At 50.0% G+C, this 21,393-nt stretch overlaps 1 protein-coding gene across 3 annotated transcripts in view; it reads left to right on the forward strand.

Annotated features, from left to right (window-relative positions):
* The window catches only part of ptk2ba (protein tyrosine kinase 2 beta, a), a 505,509-nt gene that overhangs the window by 352,118 nt on the left and 131,998 nt on the right, over positions 1-21,393 (forward strand). For all 3 annotated transcript variants that reach the window (XM_072515254.1, XM_072515246.1, XM_072515261.1), the window contains exons 20-22: positions 6,260-6,349; positions 11,945-12,149; positions 17,803-17,917. In XM_072515254.1, coding sequence (XP_072371355.1) covers positions 6,260-6,349; positions 11,945-12,149; positions 17,803-17,917 — 410 coding nt within the window. The remainder of the gene's footprint in view (positions 1-6,259; positions 6,350-11,944; positions 12,150-17,802; positions 17,918-21,393) is intronic.

The following is a 21,393-nucleotide window of genomic DNA, read 5'->3' on the forward strand; positions in this document are numbered from 1 at the left end:
GAGCTTTACTCTGTATCTAACCCCGTGCTGTACCTGTCCTGGGAGTGTTTGGTGGGGACAGTGTAGAGGGAGCTTTACTCTGTATCTAACCCCGTGCTGTACCTGTCCTGGGAGTGTTTGGTGGGGACAGTGTACAGGGAGCTTTACTCTGTATCTAACCCTGTGCTGTACCTGTCCTGGGAGTGTTTGATGGGAACAGTGTAGAGGGAGCTTTACTCTGTATCTAACCCCGTGCTGTACCTGTCCTGCGAGTGTTTGGTGGGGAGAGTGTGGAGGGAGCTTTACTCTGTATCTAACCCCGCGCTGTACCTGCCCTGGGAGTGTTTGATGGGAACACTGTAGCGAAAGCTTTATTCTGTATCTAACCCCGTTCTGTACCTGTCCTGGGAGTGTTTGATGAATACAGTGTAGTGGGAGCTTTAGTCTGTATCTAACCCCATGCTGTACCTGTCCTGGGAGTGTTTAATGGGGACAGTGTAGAGGGAGCTTTACTCTGTATCTCACCCCGTACTGTACCTGTCCTGGGAGTGTTTGATAGGGACAGTGTGGAGGGAGCATTACTCTGTATCTAACCCCGTACTGTACCTGTCCTGGGAGTGTTTGGTGGGGACAGTGTGGAGGGAACTTTACTCTGTATCTAACCCCGTGCTGTAGCTGTCCTGGGAGTGTTTGATGGGGACAGTGTCAAGGGAGCTTTACTCTGTATCTAACCCTGTGCTGTACCTGTCCTGGGAGTGTTTGATGGGGACAGTGTCGAGGGAGCTTTACTCTGTATCTAACCCCGTGCTGTACCTGTCCTGGGAGTGTTTGGTGGGGACAGTGTAGAGGGAGCTTTACTCTGTATCTAACCCCGTGCTGTACCTGTCCTGGGAGTGTTTGGTGGGGACAGTGTAGAGGGAGCTTTACTCTGTATCTAAACCTGTGCTGTACCTGTCCTGGGAGTGTTTGATGGGGACAGTGTAGAGGGAGCTTTACTCTGTATCTAACCCCGTGCTGTACCTGTCCTGGGAGTGTTTGATGGGAACAGTGTAGAGGGAGCATTACTCTGTATCTAACCCCGTGCTGTACCTGTCCTGGGAGTGTTTGATGGGGACAGTGTGGAGGGAGCATTACTCTGTACCTAACCCCGTGCTGTACCTGTCCTGGGAGTGTTTGGTGGGGAAAGTGTGGAGGGAGCATTACTCTGTATCTAACCCCGTGCTGTACCTGTCCTGGGAGTGTTTGGTGGGGACAGTGTGGAGGGAGCATTACTCTGTATCTAACCCCGTGCTGTAGCTGTCCTGGGAGTGTTTGATGGGGAAAGTGTCGAGGGAGCTTTACTCTGTATCTAACCCCGTGCTGTACCTGACCTGGGAGTGTTTGATGGGGACAGTGTAGAGGGAGCTTTACTCTGTATCTAACCCCGTGCTGTACCTGTCCTGGGTTTGTCTGATGGGGACAGTGTAGAGGGAGCTTTACTCTGTATCTAACCCCGTGCTGTACCTGTGCTGGGAGTGTTTGATGGGGACAGTGTCGAGGGAGCTTTACTCTGTATCTAACCCCGTGCTGTACCTGTCCTGGGTTTGTCTGATGGGGACAGTGTAGAGGGAGCTTTACTCTGTATCTAACCCCGTGCTGTACCTGTGCTGGGAGTGTTTGATGGGGACAGTGTCGAGGGAGCTTTACTCTGTATCTAACCCCGTGCTGTACCTGTCCTGGGAGTGTTTGATGGGGACAGTTTCGAGGGAGCTTTACTCTGTATCTAACCCCGTGCTGTACCTGTCCTGGGAGTGTTTGGTGGGGACAGTGTAGAGGGAGCTTTACTCTGTATCTAACCCCGTGCTGTACCTGTCCTGGGAGTGTTTGGTGGGGACAGTGTACAGGGAGCTTTACTCTGTATCTAACCCTGTGCTGTACCTGTCCTGGGAGTGTTTGATGGGAACAGTGTAGAGGGAGCTTTACTCTGTATCTAACCCCGTGCTGTACCTGTCCTGGGAGTGTTTGGTGGGGAGAGTGTGGAGGGAGCTTTACTCTGTATCTAACCCCGCGCTGTACCTGCCCTGGGAGTGTTTGATGGGAACACTGTAGCGAAAGCTTTATTCTGTATCTAACCCCGTTCTGTACCTGTCCTGGGAGTGTTTGATGAGTACAGTGTAGTGGGAGCTTTAGTCTGTATCTAGCCCCATGCTGTACCTGTCCTGGGAGTGTTTAATGGGGACAGTGTAGAGGGAGCTTTACTCTGTATCTCACCCCGTACTGTACCTGTCCTGGGAGTGTTTGATGCGGACAGTGTGGAGGGAGCATTACTCTGTATCTAACCCCGTGCTGTACCTGTCCTGGGAGTGTTTGGTTGGGACAGTGTGGAGGGAACTTTACTCTGTATCTAACCCCGTGCTGTAGCTGTCCTGGGAGTGTTTGGTGGGGACAGTGTAGAGGGAGCTTTACTCTGTATCTAACCCCGTGCTGTACCTGTCCTGGGAGTGTTTGATGAATACAGTGTAGTGGGAGCTTTAGTCTGTATCTAACCCCATGCTGTACCTGTCCTGGGAGTGTTTAATGGGGACAGTGTAGAGGGAGCTTTACTCTGTATCTCACCCCGTACTGTACCTGTCCTGGGAGTGTTTGATAGGGACAGTGTGGAGGGAGCATTACTCTGTATCTAACCCCGTGCTGTAGCTGTCCTGGGAGTGTTTGATGGGGACAGTGTCAAGGGAGCTTTACTCTGTATCTAACCCTGTGCTGTACCTGTCCTGGGAGTGTTTGATGGGGACAGTGTCGAGGGAGCTTTACTCTGTATCTAACCCCGTGCTGTACCTGTCCTGGGAGTGTTTGGTGGGGACAGTGTAGAGGGAGCTTTACTCTGTATCTAACCCCGTGCTGTACCTGTCCTGGGAGTGTTTGGTGGGGACAGTGTAGAGGGAGCTTTACTCTGTATCTAACCCTGTGCTGTACCTGTCCTGGGAGTGTTTGATGGGGACAGTGTAGAGGGAGCTTTACTCTGTATCTAACCCCGTGCTGTACCTGTCCTGGGAGTGTTTGATGGGAACAGTGTAGAGGGAGCATTACTCTGTATCTAACCCCGTGCTGTACCTGTCCTGGGAGTGTTTGATGGGGACAGTGTGGAGGGAGCATTACTCTGTACCTAACCCCGTGCTGTACCTGTCCTGGGAGTGTTTGGTGGGGAAAGTGTGGAGGGAGCATTACACTGTATCTAACCCCGTGCTGTACCTGTCCTGGGAGTGTTTGGTGGGGACAGTGTGGAGGGAGCATTACTCTGTATCTAACCCCGTGCTGTAGCTGTCCTGGGAGTGTTTGATGGGGAAAGTGTCGAGGGAGCTTTACTCTGTATCTAACCCCGTGCTGTACCTGACCTGGGAGTGTTTGATGGGGACAGTGTAGAGGGAGCTTTACACTGTATCTAACCCCGTGCTGTACCTGTCCTGGGTTTGTCTGATGGGGACAGTGTAGAGGGAGCTTTACTCTGTATCTAACCCCGTGCTGTACCTGTGCTGGGAGTGTTTGATGGGGACAGTGTCGAGGGAGCTTTACTCTGTATCTAACCCCGTGCTGTACCTGTCCTGGGAGTGTTTGATGGGGACAGTTTCGAGGGAGCTTTACTCTGTATCTAACCCCGTGCTGTACCTGTCCTGGGAGTGTTTGATGGGGACAGTGTGGAGGGAGCTTTACTCTGTATCTAACCCTGCGCTGTACCTGTCCTGGGAGTGTTTGATGGGGACAGTGTAGAGGGAGCTTTACTCTGTATCTAACCCTGCGCTGTACCTGTCCTGGGAGTGTTTGATGGGGACAGTGTAGAGGGAGCTTTACTCTGTATCTAACCCCGTGCTGTACCTGTCCTGGGAGTGTTTGATGGGGACAGTGTAGAGGGAGCTTTACTCTGTATCTAACCCCGTGCTGTACCTGTCCTGGGAGTGTTTGATGGGAACAGTGTAGAGGGAGCATTACTCTGTATCTAACCCCGTGCTGTACCTGTCCTGGGAGTGTTTGATGGGGACAGTGTGGAGGGAGCATTACTCTGTACCTAACCCCGTGCTGTACCTGTCCTGGGAGTGTTTGGTGGGGAAAGTGTGGAGGGAGCATTACACTGTATCTAACCCCGTGCTGTACCTGTCCTGGGAGTGTTTGGTGGGGACAGTGTGGAGGGAGCATTACTCTGTATCTAACCCCGTGCTGTAGCTGTCCTGGGAGTGTTTGATGGGGAAAGTGTCGAGGGAGCTTTACTCTGTATCTAACCCCGTGCTGTACCTGACCTGGGAGTGTTTGATGGGGACAGTGTAGAGGGAGCTTTACTCTGTATCTAACCCCGTGCTGTACCTGTCCTTGGTTTGTCTGATGGGGACAGTGTAGAGGGAGCTTTACTCTGTATCTAACCCCGTGCTGTACCTGTGCTGGGAGTGTTTGATGGGGACAGTGTCGAGGGAGCTTTACTCTGTATCTAACCCCGTGCTGTACCTGTCCTGGGTTTGTCTGATGGGGACAGTGTAGAGGGAGCTTTACTCTGTATCTAACCCCGTGCTGTACCTGTGCTGGGAGTGTTTGATGGGGACAGTGTCGAGGGAGCTTTACTCTGTATCTAACCCCGTGCTGTACCTGTCCTGGGAGTGTTTGATGGGGACAGTTTCGAGGGAGCTTTACTCTGTATCTAACCCCGTGCTGTACCTGTCCTGTGAGTGTTTGGTGGGGACAGTCTGGAGGGAGCTTTACTCTGTATCTAACTCCGTGCTGTACCTGTCCTTGGATTGTTTGATGGCGACAATGTTGCGGGAGCTTTACTCTGTATCTAATCCCGTGCTGTACCTGTCCTGGGAGTGTTTGATGGGGACAGTGTAGAGGGAGCTTTACTCTGTATCTAACCCCGTGCTGTACCTGTCCTGGGAGTGTTTGATGGGGACAGTGTAGAGGGAGCTTTCCTCTGTATCTAACCCCGTGCTGTACCTGTCCTGGGAGTGTTTGATGGGGACAGTGTAGAGGGAGCTTTACTCTGTATCTAACCCCGTGCTGTACCTGTCCTGGGAGTGTTTGGTGGGGACAGTGTAGAGGGAGCTTTACTCTGTATCTAACCCCGTGCTGTACCTGTCCTGGGAGTGTTTGATGGGGACAGTGTAGAGGCAGCTTTACTCTGTATCTAACCCCGTTCTGTACCTGTCCTGGGAGTGTTTGGTGGGGACAGTGTAGAGGGAGCTTTACTCTGTATCTAACCCCGTGCTGTACCTGTCCTGGGAGTGTTTGGTGGGGAGAGTGTGGAGGGAGCTTTACTCTCTATCTAACCCCGTGCTGTACCTGTCCTGGGAGTGTTTGGTGGGGAGAGTGTGGAGGGAGCTTTACTCTGTATCTAACCCCGTGCTGTACCTGTCCTGGGAGTGTTTGATGGGAAGAGTGTGGAGGGAGCTTTACTCTCTATCTAACCCCGTGCTGTACCTGTCCTGGGAGTGTTTGATGGGGACAGTCTAGTGGGATATTTACTCTGTATCTAACCCCGTGCTGTACCTGTCCTGGGAGTGTTTGATGGGGACAGTGTAGAGGGAGCTTTACTCTGTATCTAACCCCGTGCTGTACCTGTCCGGTTAGTGTTTCATGGGGACAGTGTGGTCTACTGTCAAGAGAAATATATTCTCCATCTCTCCTGACACACGCCATCTTAATATTGACAAACATCTGTGAAGAATGTCAATATGGTAGTTATTTATTTCTGTGGTTAATGCTGTGGGAGAGACTGAGGCTGTGATTTACTGACCAAAACCAGTGCCGTTGTGGACAGTGGGAAGGCCTTGCTGAGGCCCCACTCACCTCCCTTTCCTGCACTGAGGAGCTCCACTCTGGGCAGTGCCACGCTGGCACTGGTTGGCATTGCCAAGGTGCCTGGGTGGCATCAGCAGTGCCAGGTGGCCACCTTACCCAGACGCCGACCACCCGGGGCCTTTCACCGCCTGGGAGATCCCCCAGTGCCTGGTCTCCATTTTGTTGAGATCTGTACTGAACGGCCCCCATCTGGGGTCTCGCCGGCGATGGCGTCAGACCCCAGGGGTTGGCTTGCTCTGGCCGAGACATGTGCCTAACTGCACCCTGAAATATGCAAGTTCAGGCCCTGCCCATTGAGGGTGGGATCCAGATCACAAGATCCCGTTCGCTCTCGCGAGCCGCGGTGATCGCACCACACTTATCGGCCGCGTCACATTTCAATTTCAGCATTCCGCAGCCGTTAGATCGCGCCCTGTGTGTAAGTGAATCCTTTCATCCTCCTGTCTCGTCATTGATTCCGCAGCGTCAGTGACCAGGATGCCGATTAAGTGGATGGCCCCAGAATCCATCAACTTCAGGCGCTTCACCTCGTTGAGCGATGTGTGGATGTTCGGTAAGTGAGTGAATGTAAGAATGTGTCGGTGGTGGAGGAAGGCGACAGCCTCCTCAGGAGGGGGTCTGGCGAGGCGAGCGAGGGCTCACCTTCCCTTCAAGGATAGTTAACTGACTCAGTTACCTGACTGAGCAGACCCTCCCCCCACTCGATGCCCGTCAACCAGAAAGTGCTCCTCCACTGTCCCGTTTCAATCATTGATTGTTTGCGCGCTGGTGGGCTGCAAGTTCTAAATCATCATTACTCGCAGTGTAAAACTGTGCTTCCTCAAGCTGCCCCGCCAACTCTTCCCCCACGTTTTCAGTCTGTGTCCCTGAGTCCTTGTGCCACCAGCCAATGCGGAGTTTTTCTTGTCCACCTCATCTGAACCCGCCATCACCTTGCACACCTCCCTCAAACCTCCCCTCCATCTCCTTTACTCCGAGGGGAATGACTCCAGCTTCCCCAACCGAACCCTGGAACTAACCCCCCCCCCCCCCCCCCCCCCGCCCCCTGATCCCTGGAACCATTCTGGTAAATCTCCCTCTGCACCCTCTCAAGAATCTCGCAACCTTCCTCAAGTGAACCGGATACTCTGTAACGGGACTCGTTGGGCCCTAACCATGTTTATTAAGGTTCAGCATAATGAGTCATAGATAATCATAGAATTTGCAGTGCAGAAGGAGGCCATTCGGCCCATCGAGTCTGCACCGGCCCTTGCTGCATCCTACCCAAGCCCACACATCCACCCTAACCCCGTAACCCCAACTAACCTATTTTGGGCACTAAGGGCAATTTTTCACGGCCAATCCACCGAACCCTAATCCACATCTTTGGACTGTGGGAGGAAACCGGAGCACCCGGAGGAAACTCACGTCGACACGGGGAGGACGTGCAGACTCCGCACAGAACAGTGACCAATCGAGCCTGGGACCCTGGAGCTGTGAAGCAACAGTGCTAACCACTGTGCTACCGTGCCGCCCGAGTCGTATCATCCTCATTGTTTGCCGCCCCTCCAGGTTTGGAATTATCGACAATTTTACTCTGTGCCGTGAGGTCCAAATCATTTAGATACAGCAGTAAAAGCAAATCCCTGGCGCTAACCCTCGGGGACATCAAACTGTCCTGTCTGAGAAGTAAGCATTTCCCACAACTATCCTGTGGCCAATTTAAAAATTCAATTTGGCCCCTGACCCGCCCCCCCCTATTCCATGAATCCCAAAGTAGTAACCAATGTCGGCACCTTGTTAAATGCTTTCTTCAAATCAATACGGACAACATCCACCACCTTCCCTTCAACAACCTGTTACTTCATCAAAAAACTCAATTTTATTGGTCAATGATCCACGCTGGCTCTCCTTAATTAACTCAAACCTCCCCAATTTCTATGATTATTAATTCCTAGACCTTACCCACCTACTGTGCTAAACCGACCGGCCTGCCGTTACTGGATTGTCTTCATGTCCTTCCGTCAATAATGGTGGCACATTTGCCACTCCCCGGTCCTCTGGCACCTCCCCGGTGTCGAGGGAAGATTAGGTCTTTCCCCTACCTCCTACCCTACCTCCTCCAGACACTTGGGAGGAGGGGTTTCGGCCTTTTGAGCCTATCGCACCATGCAATCAGATCATGGTAGATCCGCATCTCAGCTGTGTTTACCCACCATTGCTTCCCTCCCCCTCTCACTGCCATGTGCTCAAACACGAGGAGACAGTCCGTTAGGACTCAATCCATCCAATGTTGCTGACCTCACTCTGTCTGCTGTCCACCATGGGGCCCTGTCCTGACCAGTAATCGCTGCCTGCAACTGACACCATGCGACAATCAGACTGTAAGAGGATTGGGTACAGTTATGACATCCTCCATGGTCCACCAGATATTTGAGGAAAGGGCCAATGTGGTGAAGCTGTGAGTTACTCAGACACAATGGGGGTGAGGTTGGTATTCTGGGTGGGGGTGTGGTGGGGGACATGGAGCGGAGGGGGGCGCAGGGGAAGAGGGCGTGCTGGAGGACATGGAGTGGGGGGAGTGCGGGGGAAGAGGGTCTGGTGGGGGACATGGAGCGGGTGGGTGCGGGGGAGGACGGGGTGCTGGAGGAAATCGGGGGAAGGGAGCTCCTGAGGTTCCATTCTATGAAGGTGCTGAATGAGACAGACAATCACTCACTATTAGTGTGAGACAGACTATCACTCACTATCAGAGTGAGGTAGGCTATCACTCACTATCAATGTGACAGACTATCACTCACTGTCAGTGTGAGACAGACTATCACTCACTGTCAGTGTGAGACAGACTATCACTCACTATCAGTGTGACAGACTGTCACTCACTGTCAGTGTGAGACAGACTATCACTCACTATCAGAGTGAGGTAGGCTATCACTCACTATCAATGTGAAAGACTGTCACTCACTATCAGTGTGAGACAGACTATCACTCACTATTAGTGTGAGACAGACTATCACTCACTATCAGAGTGAGGTAGGCTATCACTCACTATCAGTGTGAGACAGACTCTCCCTCACTATCAGTGTGAGACAGACTATCACTCACTATCAGTTGAGACAGACTATCACTCACTATCAGAGTGAGACAGACTATCACTCACTATCAGAGTGAGACAGACTATCACTCACTATCAGAGTGAGACAGACTATCACTCACTATCAGTGTGAGACAGACTATCACTCACTATCAGTGTGAGACAGACTATCACTCACTATCAGTGTGAGACAGACTATCACTCACTATCAGTGTGAGACAGACTCTCCCTCACTATCAGTGTGAGACAGACTATCACTCACTATCAGTGTGAGACAGACTATCACTCACTATCAGTGTGAGACAGACTCTCCCTCACTATCAGTGTGAGACAGACTATCACTCACTATCAGTTGAGACAGACTATCACTCACTATCAGAGTGAGACAGACTATCACTCACTATCAGAGTGAGACAGACTATCACTCACTATCAGAGTGAGACAGACTGTCACTCACTGTCAGTGCGAGACAGCCTATCACTCACTATCAGTTGAGACAGACTATCACTCACTATCAGAGTGACAGACTATCACTCACTATCAGAGTGGCAGACTATCACTCACTATCGGAGTGACAGACTATCACTCACTATCAGAGTGGCAGACTATCACTCACTATCGGAATGACAGACTATCACTCACTATCAGAGTGGCAGACTATCACTCACTATCAGAGTGACAGATTTTCACTCACTATCAGAGTGAGACAGACTATCACTCACTATCAGAGTGACAGACTATCACTCACTATCAGTGTGAGACAGACTACGACTCACTATCAAAGTGAGACAGGCTATCACTCACTGTCAGAGTGAGACAGACTATTACTCACTTTCAGAGTGAAACAGACTATCACTCACTATCAGAGTGACAGACTATCACTCACTATCAGAGTGGCAGACTATCACTCACTATCAGAGTGACAGATTTTCACTCACTATCAGAGTGAGACAAACTATCCCTCACTATCAGAGTGAGACAGACTATCACTCACTATCGGACTGGCAGGCTATCACTCACTATCAGAGTGACAGACTATCACTCACTATCAGAGTGGTAGACTATCACTCACTATCAGAGTGACAGATTTTCACTCACTATCAGAGTGAGACAAACTACCCCCCACTATCAGAGTGAGACAGACTATCACTCACTATCAGAATGACAGACTATCACTCACTATCAGAGTGACAGACTATCACTCACTATCAGAGTGAGACAGACTATCACTCACTATCGGACTGGCAGGCTATCACTCACTATCAGAGTGACAGACTATCACCCACTATCAGTGTGAGACAGACTATCACTCACTATTAGTGTGAGACAGACTATCACTCACTGTCAGAGTGAGACAGACTATCACTCACTATCGGAGTGAGTCAGACTATCACTCACTATCAGAGTGAGTCTGACTATCACTCCGTATTAGAGTGACAGACTATCACTCACTATCAGAGAGACAGACTCTCCCTCACTATTAGTGTGAGACAGACTATCACTCACTATCAGAGTGAGACAGACTATCACTCACTATCAGAGTGAGTCTGACTATCACTCCGTATTAGAGTGACAGACTATCACTCAATATCAGAGAGACAGACTCTCCCTCACTATTAGTGTGAGACAGACTATCACTCACTATCAGAGTGAGACAGACTATCACTCACTATCAGAGTGACAGACTATCACCCACTATCAGAGTGAGGCAGACTATCACTCACTATCAGAGTGACAGACTGTCCCTCACTATCAGAGTGACTGACTATCACCCACTATCAGAGTGTGACAGACTATCACTCACTATCAGAGTGAGACAGACTATTACTCACTATCAGTGTGAGACAGACTATCACTCACTATTAGTGTGAGGCAGACAAAGGTCATTGATGCAGGGAGGGCAGTGGATGTTGTCTATATGGACTTCAGTAAGGCCTTTGACAAGGTCCCTCATGGTAGACGGGCACAAAAGGTGAAGTCACACGGAATCAGAGGTGAGCTGGCAAGATGGATACAGAACTGGCTAGGTCATAGAAGGCAGAGAGTAGCAATGGAAGGATGCTTTTCTGATTGGAGGGCTGTGACCAGTGGTGTTCCACAGGGATCAGTGCTGTGACCTTTGCTCTCTGTAGTATATATAAATGATTTGGAGGAAAATGTAACTGGTCTGATTAGTGAGTTTAATCTGGACAAATGTGAGGTAATGCATTTTGGAAGGTCTAATGCAGGTAGGGAATATACAGTGAATGGTAGAACCCTCAAGAGTATTGAAAGTCAAAGAGATCTAGGTGTACAGGTCCACAAGTCACTGAAAGGGGCAACACAGGTGGAGAAGGTACTCAAGAAGGCAAACGGCATGCTTGCCTTCATTGGCGGGGGCATTGAGTATAAGAATTGGCAAGTCATGTTGCAGCTGCATAGAACCTTAGTTAGGCCACACTTGGAGTATAGTGTTCAATTCTGGTCGCCACACTACCAGAAGGATGTGGAGGCTTTAGAGAGGGTGCAGAAGAGATTTACCAGAATGTTGCCTGGTATGGAGGGCATTAGCTATGAGGAGCGGTTGAATAAACTCAATTTGTTCTCACTGGAACGAAGGAGGTTGAGGGGCGACCTGATTGAGGGCTACAAAATTATGAGGGGCATAGACAGGGTGAACAGTCAGAGGCTTTTCCCCAGGGTAGAGGGGTCAGTTACGAGGGGCATAGGTTTAAGATGCGAGGGGCAAGGTTTAGAGGAGATGTACGAGGCAAGTTTTTTACACAGAGGGTAGTGGGTGCCTGGAACTCGCTACCGGAGGAGGTGGTGGAAGCAGGGACGATAGTGACATTCAAGGGGCATCTTGACAAATACATGAATAGGATGGGAATAGAGGGATACGGACCCAGGAAGTGTAGAAGATTGTAGTTTAGTCAGGCAGCATGGTCGGCACGGGCTTGGAGGGCCGAAGGGCCTGTTCCTGTGCTGTACTTTACTTTGTTCTTTGTCCTATCACTCTTGATTACTGCTCTATCCTGTGGTCCCAGAGTTATGCTCTACCTGCTTGCTGATCTTCGCTCATCTCTCCATCTCAAGGTGTGTGCATGTGGGAAATCCTCAGCTTTGGGAAGCAACCGTTCTTTTGGCTGGAGAACCGGGATGTGATTGGTGTATTGGAAAGAGGTGACCGGCTTCCAAAGCCAGATTTCTGTCCACCAACACTTTTCACGCTAATGACCCGCTGCTGGACATACGAACCTCGGGAGAGACCAAAGTTCACAGAAATCGTCTGTCAACTAAGGTGGGAATAGAGACAACAAAACAGGCAAGGACTGGAGTCCAAAACAACTGACAGTAATCATCCACTCAGGGCAGGGGTTACTGAGGGGCAGTGTGAGGGAGCTGGAATAACATCAGTAGAGATACAGTCAGTAACACAGGGTGCTGGGGGAGAAGGGTTACTGAGGGGCAGTGTGAGGGAGCTGGAATAACATCAGTAGAGATACAGTCAGTAACATCGGGTGCTGGGGGAGAGGGGTTACTGAGGGGCAGTGTGAGGGAGCTGGAATAACATCAGTAGAGATACAGTCAGTAACACAGGGTGCTGGGGGAGAAGGGTTACTGAGGGGCAGTGTGAGGGAGCTGGATTAACACCAGTAGAGATACAGTCAGTAACATCGGGTGCTGGGGGAGAGGGGTTACTGAGGGGCAGTGTGAGGGAGCTGGAATAACATCAGTAGAGATACAGTCAGTAACACAGGGTGCTGGGGGTGAGGGGTTACTGAGTGACAGTGTGAGGGAGCTGGAATAACATCAGTAGAGATACAGTCAGTAACACAGGGTGCTGGGGGAGAGGGGTTACTGAGTGACAGTGTGAGGGAGCTGGATTAACATCAGCAGAGATACAGTAAGTAACACAGGGTGCTGGGGGAGAGGGGATACTGAGTGACAGTGTGAGGGAGCTGGATTAACATCAGTAGAGATACAGTCAGTAACACAGGGTGCTGAGGGAGAGGGGTTACTGAGTGACAGTGTGAGGGAGCTGGATTAACATCAGTAGAGATACAGTCAGTAACACAGGGTGCTGAGGGAGAGGGGTTACTGAGTGACAGTGTGAGGGAGCTGGAATAACATCAGTAGAGATAGTCAGTAACACAGGGGGCTGGGGGAGAGGGGTTACTGAGTGACAGTGTGAGGGAGCTGAATTAACATCAGTAGAGATACAGTCAGTAACACAGGGTGCTGGGCGAGAGGGGTTACTGAGTGACAGTGTGAGGGAGCTGGATTAACATCAGTAGAGATACAGTCAGTAACACAGGGTGCTGGGGGAGAGGGGTTACTGAGTGACAGTGTGAGGGAGCTGGATTAACATCAGTAGAGATACAGTCAGTAACACAGGGTGCTGGGGGAGAGGGGTTACTGAGTGACAGTGTGAAGGAGCTGGATTAACATCAGTAGAGATACAGTCAGTAACACTGGGTGCTGGGGGAGAGGGGTTACTGAGTGACAGTGTGAGGGAGCTGGATTAACATCAGTAGAGATACAGTCAGTAACACAGGGTGCTGGGCGAGAGGGGTTACTGAGTGACAGTGTGAGGGAGCTGGATTAACATCAGTAGAGATACAGTCAGTAACACAGGGTGCTGGGGGAGAGGGGTTACTGAGTGACAGTGTGAGGGAGCTGGATTAACATCAGTAGAGATACAGTCAGTAACACAGGGTGCTGGGGGAGAGGGGTTACTGAGTGACAGTGTGAAGGAGCTGGATTAACATCAGTAGAGATACAGTCAGTAACACTGGGTGCTGGGGGAGAGGGGTTACTGAGTGACAGTGTGAGGGAGCTGGATTAACATCAGTAGAGATACAGTCAGTAACACTGGGTGCTGGGGGAGAGGGGTTACTGCGTGACAGTGTAAGGGAGCTGGATTAACATCAGTAGAGATACAGTCAGTAACACTGGGTGCTGGGGGAGAGGGGTTACTGAGGGGCAGCGTGAGGGAGCTGGATTAACATCAGTAGAGATACAGTCAGTAACAGGGTGCTGGGGGAGAGGGGTTACTGAGAGACAGTGTGAGGGAGCTGGATTAACATCAGTAGAGATACAGTCAGTAACACAGGGTGCTGGGGGAGAGGGGTTACTGAGTGACAGTGTGAGGGAGCTGGATTAACATCAGTAGAGATACAGTCAGTAACACAGGGCGTTGGGGGAGAGGGTTACTGAGTGACAGTGTGAGGGAGCTGGATTAACATCAGTAGAGATACAGTCAGTAACACAGGGTGCTGGGGGAGAGGGGTTACTGAGTGACAGCGTGAGGGAGCTGGATTAACATCAGTAGAGATACAGTCAGTAACACAGGGTGCTGGGGGAGAGGGGTTACTGAGTGACAGAGTGAGGGAGCTGGATTAACACCAGTAGAGATACAGTCAGTAACACAGGGTGCTGGGGGAGAGGGGTTACTGAGTGACAGTGTGAGGGAGCTTGTTTAACATCAGTAGAGATACAGTCAGTAACACAGGGTGCTGGGGGAGAGGGGCTACTGAGTATCAGTGTGAGGGAGCTGGATTAACATCAGTAGAGATTCAGTCAGTAACACAGGGTGCTGGGGGAGAAGGGTTACTTAGTGACAGTGTGAGGGAGCTGGATTAACACCAGTAGGGATACAGTCAGTAACACAGGGTGCTGGGGGAGAGGGGTTACAGTGTGACAGTGTGAGGGAGGTGGGGGAGAGGGGTTACTGAGTGACAGTGTGAGGGAGCTGGATTAACATCAGTAGAGATACAGTCAGTAACACAGGGTGCTGGAGGAGAGGGGTTACTGAGTGACAGTGTGAGGGAGCTGGATTAACATCAGTAGAGATGCAGTCAGTAACACAGGGTGCTGGGGGAGAGGGGTTACTGAGCGACAGTGTGAGGGAGGTGGGGGAGTGGGGTTACTGAGTGACAGTGTGAGGGAGCTGGATTAACATCAGTAGAGATACAGTCAGTAACACAGGGCGCTGGGGGAAAGGGGTTACTGAGTGACAGTGTGAGGGAGCTGGATTAACATCAGTAGAGATACAGTCAGTAACACAGGGTGCTGGGGGAGAGGGGTTACTGAGTGACAGCGTGAGGGAGGTGGAGGAGAGGGGTTACTGAGTGACAGTGTGAGGGAGCTGGATTAACATCAGTAGAGATACAGTCAGTAACACAGGGTGCTGGGGGAGAGGGTTACTGAGTGACAGTGTGAGGGAGCTGGATTAACATCAGTAGAGATACAGTCAGTAACATAGGGTGCTGGGGGAGAGGGGATACTGAGTGACAGTGTGAGGTAGCTGGATTAACATCAGTAGAGATACAGTCAGTAACACAGGGTGCTGGGGGAGAGGGGTTACTGAGTGACAGTGTGAGGGAGCTGGATTAACATCAGTAGAGATACAGTCACTAACACAGGGTGCTGGTGGAGAGGGGTTACTGAGTGACAGTGTGAGGGAGCTGGATTAACATCAGTAGTGATACAGTCAGTAACACAGGGTGCTGGGAGAGAGGGGTTACTGAGTGACAGTGTGAGGGAGCTGGATTAACATCAGTAGAGATACAGTCAGTAACACAGGGTGCTGGGGGAGAGGGGTTACTGAGTGACAGTGTGAGGGAGCTGGATTAACATCAGTAGAGATACAGTCAGTAACACTGGGTGCTGGGGGAGAGGGGTTACTGAGGGGCAGTGTGAGGGAGCTGGATTAACATCAGTAGAGATAGTCAGTAACACAGTGTGCTGGGGGAGAGGGGTTACTGAGTGACAGTGTGAGGGAGCTGGATTAACATCAGTAGAGATACAGTCAGTAACACAGGGTGCTGGGGGAGAGGGGTTACTGAGTGACAGTGTGAGGGAGCTGGATTAACATCAGTAGAGATACAGTCAGTAACACAGGGTGCTGGGGGAGAGGGGTTACTGAGTGACAGTGTGAGGGAGCTGGATCAACATCAGTAGAGATACAGTCAGTAACATAGGGTGCTGGGGGAGAGGGGATACTGAGTGACAGTGTGAGTGAGCTGGATTAACATCAGTAGAGATACAGTCAGTAACACAGGGTGCTGGAGGAGAGGGGTTACTGAGTGACAGTGTGAGGGAGCTGGATTAACATCAGTAGAGATGCAGTCAGTAACACAGGGTGCTGGGGGAGAGGGGTTACTGAGCGACAGTGTGAGGCAGGTGGGGGAGTGGGGTTACTGAGTGACAGTGTGAGGGAGCTGGATTAACACCAGTAGAGATACAGTCAGTAACACAGGGTGCTGGGGGAGAGGGGTTACAGTGTGACAGTGTGAGGGAGCTGGATTAACATCAGTAGAGATACAGTCACTAACACAGGGTGCTGGGGGAGAGGGGTTACTGAGTGACAGTGTGAGGGAGGTGGGGGAGAGGGGATACTGAGTGACAGTGTGAGGGAGCTGGATTAACATCAGTAGAGATACAGTCAGTAACATAGGGTGCTGGGGGAGAGGGGATACTGAGTGACAGTGTGAGTGAGCTGGATTAACATCAGTAGAGATACAGTCAGTAACACAGGGTGCTGGAGGAGAGGGGTTACTGAGTGACAGTGTGAGGGAGCTGGATTAACATCAGTAGAGATGCAGTCAGTAACACAGGGTGCTGGGGGAGAGGGGTTACTGAGCGACAGTGTGAGGGAGGTGGGGGAGTGGGGTTACTGAGTGACAGTGTGAGGGAGCTGGATTAACATCAGTAGAGATACAGTCAGTAACACAGGGTGCTGGGGGAGAGGGGTTACTGAGTGACAGTGTGAGGGAGCTGGATTAACATCAGTAGAGATACAGTCAGTAACACAGGGTGCTGGGGGAGAGGGGTTACTGAGTGACAGTGTGAGGGAGCTGGATTAACATCAGTAGAGATACAGTCAGTAACATAGGGTGCTGGGGGAGAGGGGATACTGAGTGACAGTGTGAGGGAGCTGGATTAACATCAGTAGAGATACAGTCAGTAACACAGGGTGCTGGGGGAGAGGGGTTACTGAGTGACAGTGTGAGGGAGCTGGATTAACATCAGTAGAGATACAGTCAGTAACACAGGGTGCTGGGGGAGAGGGGTTACTGAGTGACAGTGTGAGGGAGCTGGATTAACATCAGTAGAGATACAGTCACTAACACAGGGTGCTGGTGGAGAGGGGTTACTGAGTGACAGTGTGAGGGAGCTGGATTAACATCAGTAGAGATACAGCCAGTAACACAGGGTGCTGGGGGAGAGGGGTTACTGAGTGACAGTGTGAGGGAGCTGGATTAACATCAGTAGAGATACAGCCAGTAACACAGGGTGCTGGGGGAGAGGGTTACTGAGTGACAGTGTGAGGGAGCTGGATTAACATCAGTAGAGATACAGTCAGTAACACAGGGTGCTGGGGGACAGGGATTACTGAGTGACAGTGTGAGGGAGCTGGATTAACATCAGTAGAGACACAGTCAGTAACACAGGGTGCTGGGGGAGAGGGGTTACTGAGTGACAGTGTGAGGGAGCTGGATTAACATCAGTAGAGATACAGCCAGTAACACAGGGTGCTGGGGGAGCCGATACAATATGATCTCTTTGTGTTATGTTCCTATTTGCTCCACAAAAGCCATGATGTGGAGATGCCGGCGTTGGACTGGTGTGAGCACAGTAAGAAGTCTTACAACACCAGGTTAAAGTCCAACAGGTATATTTTGAATCACTAGCTTTCGGAGCGCAGCTCCTTCCTCAGGTGAATCACCCGAGGAAGGAGCAGCGCTCCGAAAGCTACTGATTTGAAACAAACCTGTTGGACTTTAACCTGGTGTTGTAAGACTTCTTACTGTGCTCTATAAAAGGACAGAGGTGAGTCTGTGCTCTCTCACTCTCTCTGAAGGGACACTGGTCAGTCTGTGTGTGTTCTGACTGGGATAGTTTGTTTTCTTGCCCCTCTGCATCTCTCGTGTCTGTTTCCTTTTCAGTGACATTCACCAAATGGAAAGGGAACAGCAGAAGGAGAGGAAATATTGGACTGAACGTCGCTTCACCTCTCGGAACATGGATCAGCATATCATCGTCAATGATGCTCCACCGAAGGTTGTCCAGCAGTTATTTACAAGATGGGAAACATTGAGATTATTGTTGATGACAAATAATCTTCCATACCTTTTGCAGCTTTAACTGTGAGAGAACGGAACCTTCAATAAATCAAAACAAAACAGCAGATGCTGGAAATGTGAAATATAAACGGGAAATGCTGAAGATCTCTGCACTCTGTCAGTGTCTGTGCAGAGAGAAAGGGGAGTTCCTGTTTCCAATCCCAATGACTCTCCTGCAGAACCTTCGGCTCCTTCCTCACACAACGTCATGTAGATTGAATCGTGTATTTAATCTTCAAAATTTATTTACGGGGTGTGGGCAGTGCTGGTTAGGCCAGCATTGGCAAAGCCGTATTGGATTTGGAACTGGGTAATGAACCAGGACAGGTGTTAGATTTGGAGGTAGGTGAGCACTTTGGTGATAGTGACCACAATTCAATTACGTTTACTTTAGTGCTGGAAAGGGATAGGAATATACCGCAAGGCAAGAGTTATATCTGGGGAAAGGCAATTATGATGTGATGAGGCAAGACTTAGGATGCATCGGATGGAGAGGAAAACTGCAGGGGATGGGCACAATGGAAATGTGGAGCTTGTTCAGGGAACAGCTACTGCGTGTCCTTGATAAGTATGTACCTGTCAGGCAGGGAGGAAGTGGTCGAGTGAGGGAACTGTGGTTTACTAACACAGTTGAAACACTTGTCAAGGGGAAGAAGGAGGCTTATGTAAAGATGAGACATGAAGGTTCAGTTAGGGCGCTCAAGAGTTTCAAGTTAGCTAGGAAGGACCTAAAGAGAGAGCCAAGAAGAGCCAGGAGGGGACATGAGAAGTCTTTGGCAGGTAGGATCAAGGATAACCCTAAAGCTTTCTATAGATATGTCAGGAATAAAAGAATGACGAGGGTAAGAGAAGGGCCAGTCAAGGACAGTAGTGGAAAGTTGTGCTTGGAGTCCGAGGCGATAGGAGAGGTGCTAAAATAATATTTTTCGTCAGTGTTCACACAGGAAAAAGACAATGTTGTCGAGGAGAATACTGAGATTCAGGCTACTAGACTAGAAGGGCTTGAGGTTCAGAAGGAGGAGGTGACAGCAATTCTGGAAAGTGTGAAAATAGATAAGTCCCCTGGGCCGGATGGGATTTATCCTAGGATTCTCTGGGAAGCTAGGGAGGAGATTGCTGAGCCTTTGGCTTTGATCTTTAAGTCATCTTTGTCTACAGGAATAGTGCCAGAAGACTGGAGGATAGCAAATGTTGTCCTCTTGTTCAAGAAGGGGAGTCGAGACAACCTCGGTAACTATAGACCAGTTGGCCTTACTTCTGTTGTGGGCAAAGTCTTGGAAAGGTTTATAAGAGATTGGGTGTACAATCATCTGGAAAGGAATAATTTGATTAGAGATAGTCAACACGGTTTTGTGAAGGGTAGGCCATGCCTCACAAACCTTATTGAGTTCTTTGAGAAGGTGACCAAACGGGTGGAGAGGGTAAAGCAGTTGATGTGGTGTATGTGGATTTCAGTAAAGCATTTGATAAGATTCCCCATGGTAGGCTACTGCAGAAAATACGGAGGCATGGGATTCAGGGTGATTTAGCAGTTTGGATCAGAAATTGGCTAGCTGGAAGAAGACAAAGGGTGGTGGTTGATGGAAACTGTTCAGACTGGAGTCCAGTTACTAGAGGTGTACCACAAGGATCTGTTTTGGGGCCACTGCTGTTTGTCATTTTTATAAATGACCTGGAGGAGGGCGTAGAAGGATGGGGGAGTAAATTTGCAGATGACACTAAAGTTGGTGGAGTTGTGGACAGTGCGAAGGATGTTACAAGTTACAGAGGGACATAGATAAGCTGCAGAGCTGGGCTGAGAGATGGCAAATGGAGTTTAATGCAGAAAAGTGTGAGGTGATTCATTTTGGAAGGAATAACAGGAAGACAGAGTACTGGGCTAATGGTAAGATTCTTGGCAGTGTGGATGAACAGAGAGATCTCGGTGTCCATGTACATAGATCCCTGAAAGTTGCCACCCAGGTTGAGAGGGTTGTTAAGAAGGCGTACGGTGTGTTAGCTTTTATTGGTAGAGTGATTGAGTTTCGGAGCCATGAGGTCATGTTGCAGCTGTACAAAACTCTGGTGCGGCCGCATTTGGAGTATTGCGTGCAATTCTGGTCGCCTCATTATAGGAAGGATGTGGAAGCATTGGAAAGGGTGCAGAGGAGATTTACCAGAATTTTGCCTGGTATGGAGGGAAGATCTTATGAGGAAAGGCCAAGGGACTTGAGGCTGTTTTCGTTAGAGAGACGAAGGTTAAGAGGTGACTTAAGAGAAGCATACAAGATGATCAGAGGATTGGGTAGGGTGGACAGTGAGAATCTTTTTCGTCGGATGGTGATGGCTCGCATGAGGGGACATAGCTTTAAATTGAGGAAAGATAGATATAGGACAGATGTCAGAGGTAGGTTCATTACTCAAAGAGTAGTAAGGGCATGGAATGCCCTGCCTGCAACAGTAGTGGACTCGCCAACACTAAGGGCATTCAAATGGTCATTGGCTAGACATATGGACGATAAGGGACTGGAGTAGATGGGCTTTAGAGTGGTTTCACATGTCGGCGCAACATCGAGGGCCGAAGGGCCTGTACTGCGCTGTAATGTTCGATGTTCTATATTTATTGCCCATCCCTAGTTGCTCTTCAGAAGCTGGGGGTGAGTTGCCTTCTTGAACCGCTGCAGTCCCTGAGGTGTAGGTACACCCACTGTGCTGTTCGGAAGGGAGTTTCAGGAGCTTGATCCAGTGACAGTGAAGGAACGGCGATATTTTATTAACAATCGCCCCTTCCTCCTGCTCTCTCTTCACAAAACGTCTAGAGATTGTGTCTCAAGTCATCTCCCGGGGAGCAGAACATAGAACAGTACAGCACAGAACAGGTCCTTCGGTCCTCGATGTTGTGCCGAGCCTTGTCCAAGACCAAGATCAAGCTATCCCACTCCCTGTCATTCTGGTGTGCTCCATGTGCCTATCCAATAACCGCTTGAAAGTTCCTAAAGTGTCCGACTCCACTATCACAGCAGGCAGTCCATTCCACAGCCTAACCACTCTCTGAGTAAAGAACCTACCTCGGACATCCCTCCTATATCTCCCACCCTGAACCTTAGCAGGTTGAATCAATTGATTTTGATACAAGTTACAGAGATTTATTTCAGAAAATCATGTTCTGTGCTCCAAGATCTGAGTACTTATTAGCTTAGACCATAAGACATAGGAGCAGAATTATGCCACTCGGCCCATCAAGTCTGCTCCGCCATTCAATCATGGCTGATATTTTCTCACCCCCATTCTCCTGCCTTCTCCCCACAACCCCTGATCCCCTTATTAACCAAGAACATATCTATCTCTGTCTTAAAGACACTCAGTGATTTGGCCTCCACAGCCTTCTGCGGCAAAGAGTTCCACAGATTCATCACCCTGTCGCTGAAAATATTC

The sequence above is a fragment of the Scyliorhinus torazame genome, chromosome 1 (genome assembly GCF_047496885.1).
Source record: "Scyliorhinus torazame isolate Kashiwa2021f chromosome 1, sScyTor2.1, whole genome shotgun sequence".
Lineage (NCBI taxonomy): Eukaryota > Metazoa > Chordata > Chondrichthyes > Carcharhiniformes > Scyliorhinidae > Scyliorhinus > Scyliorhinus torazame.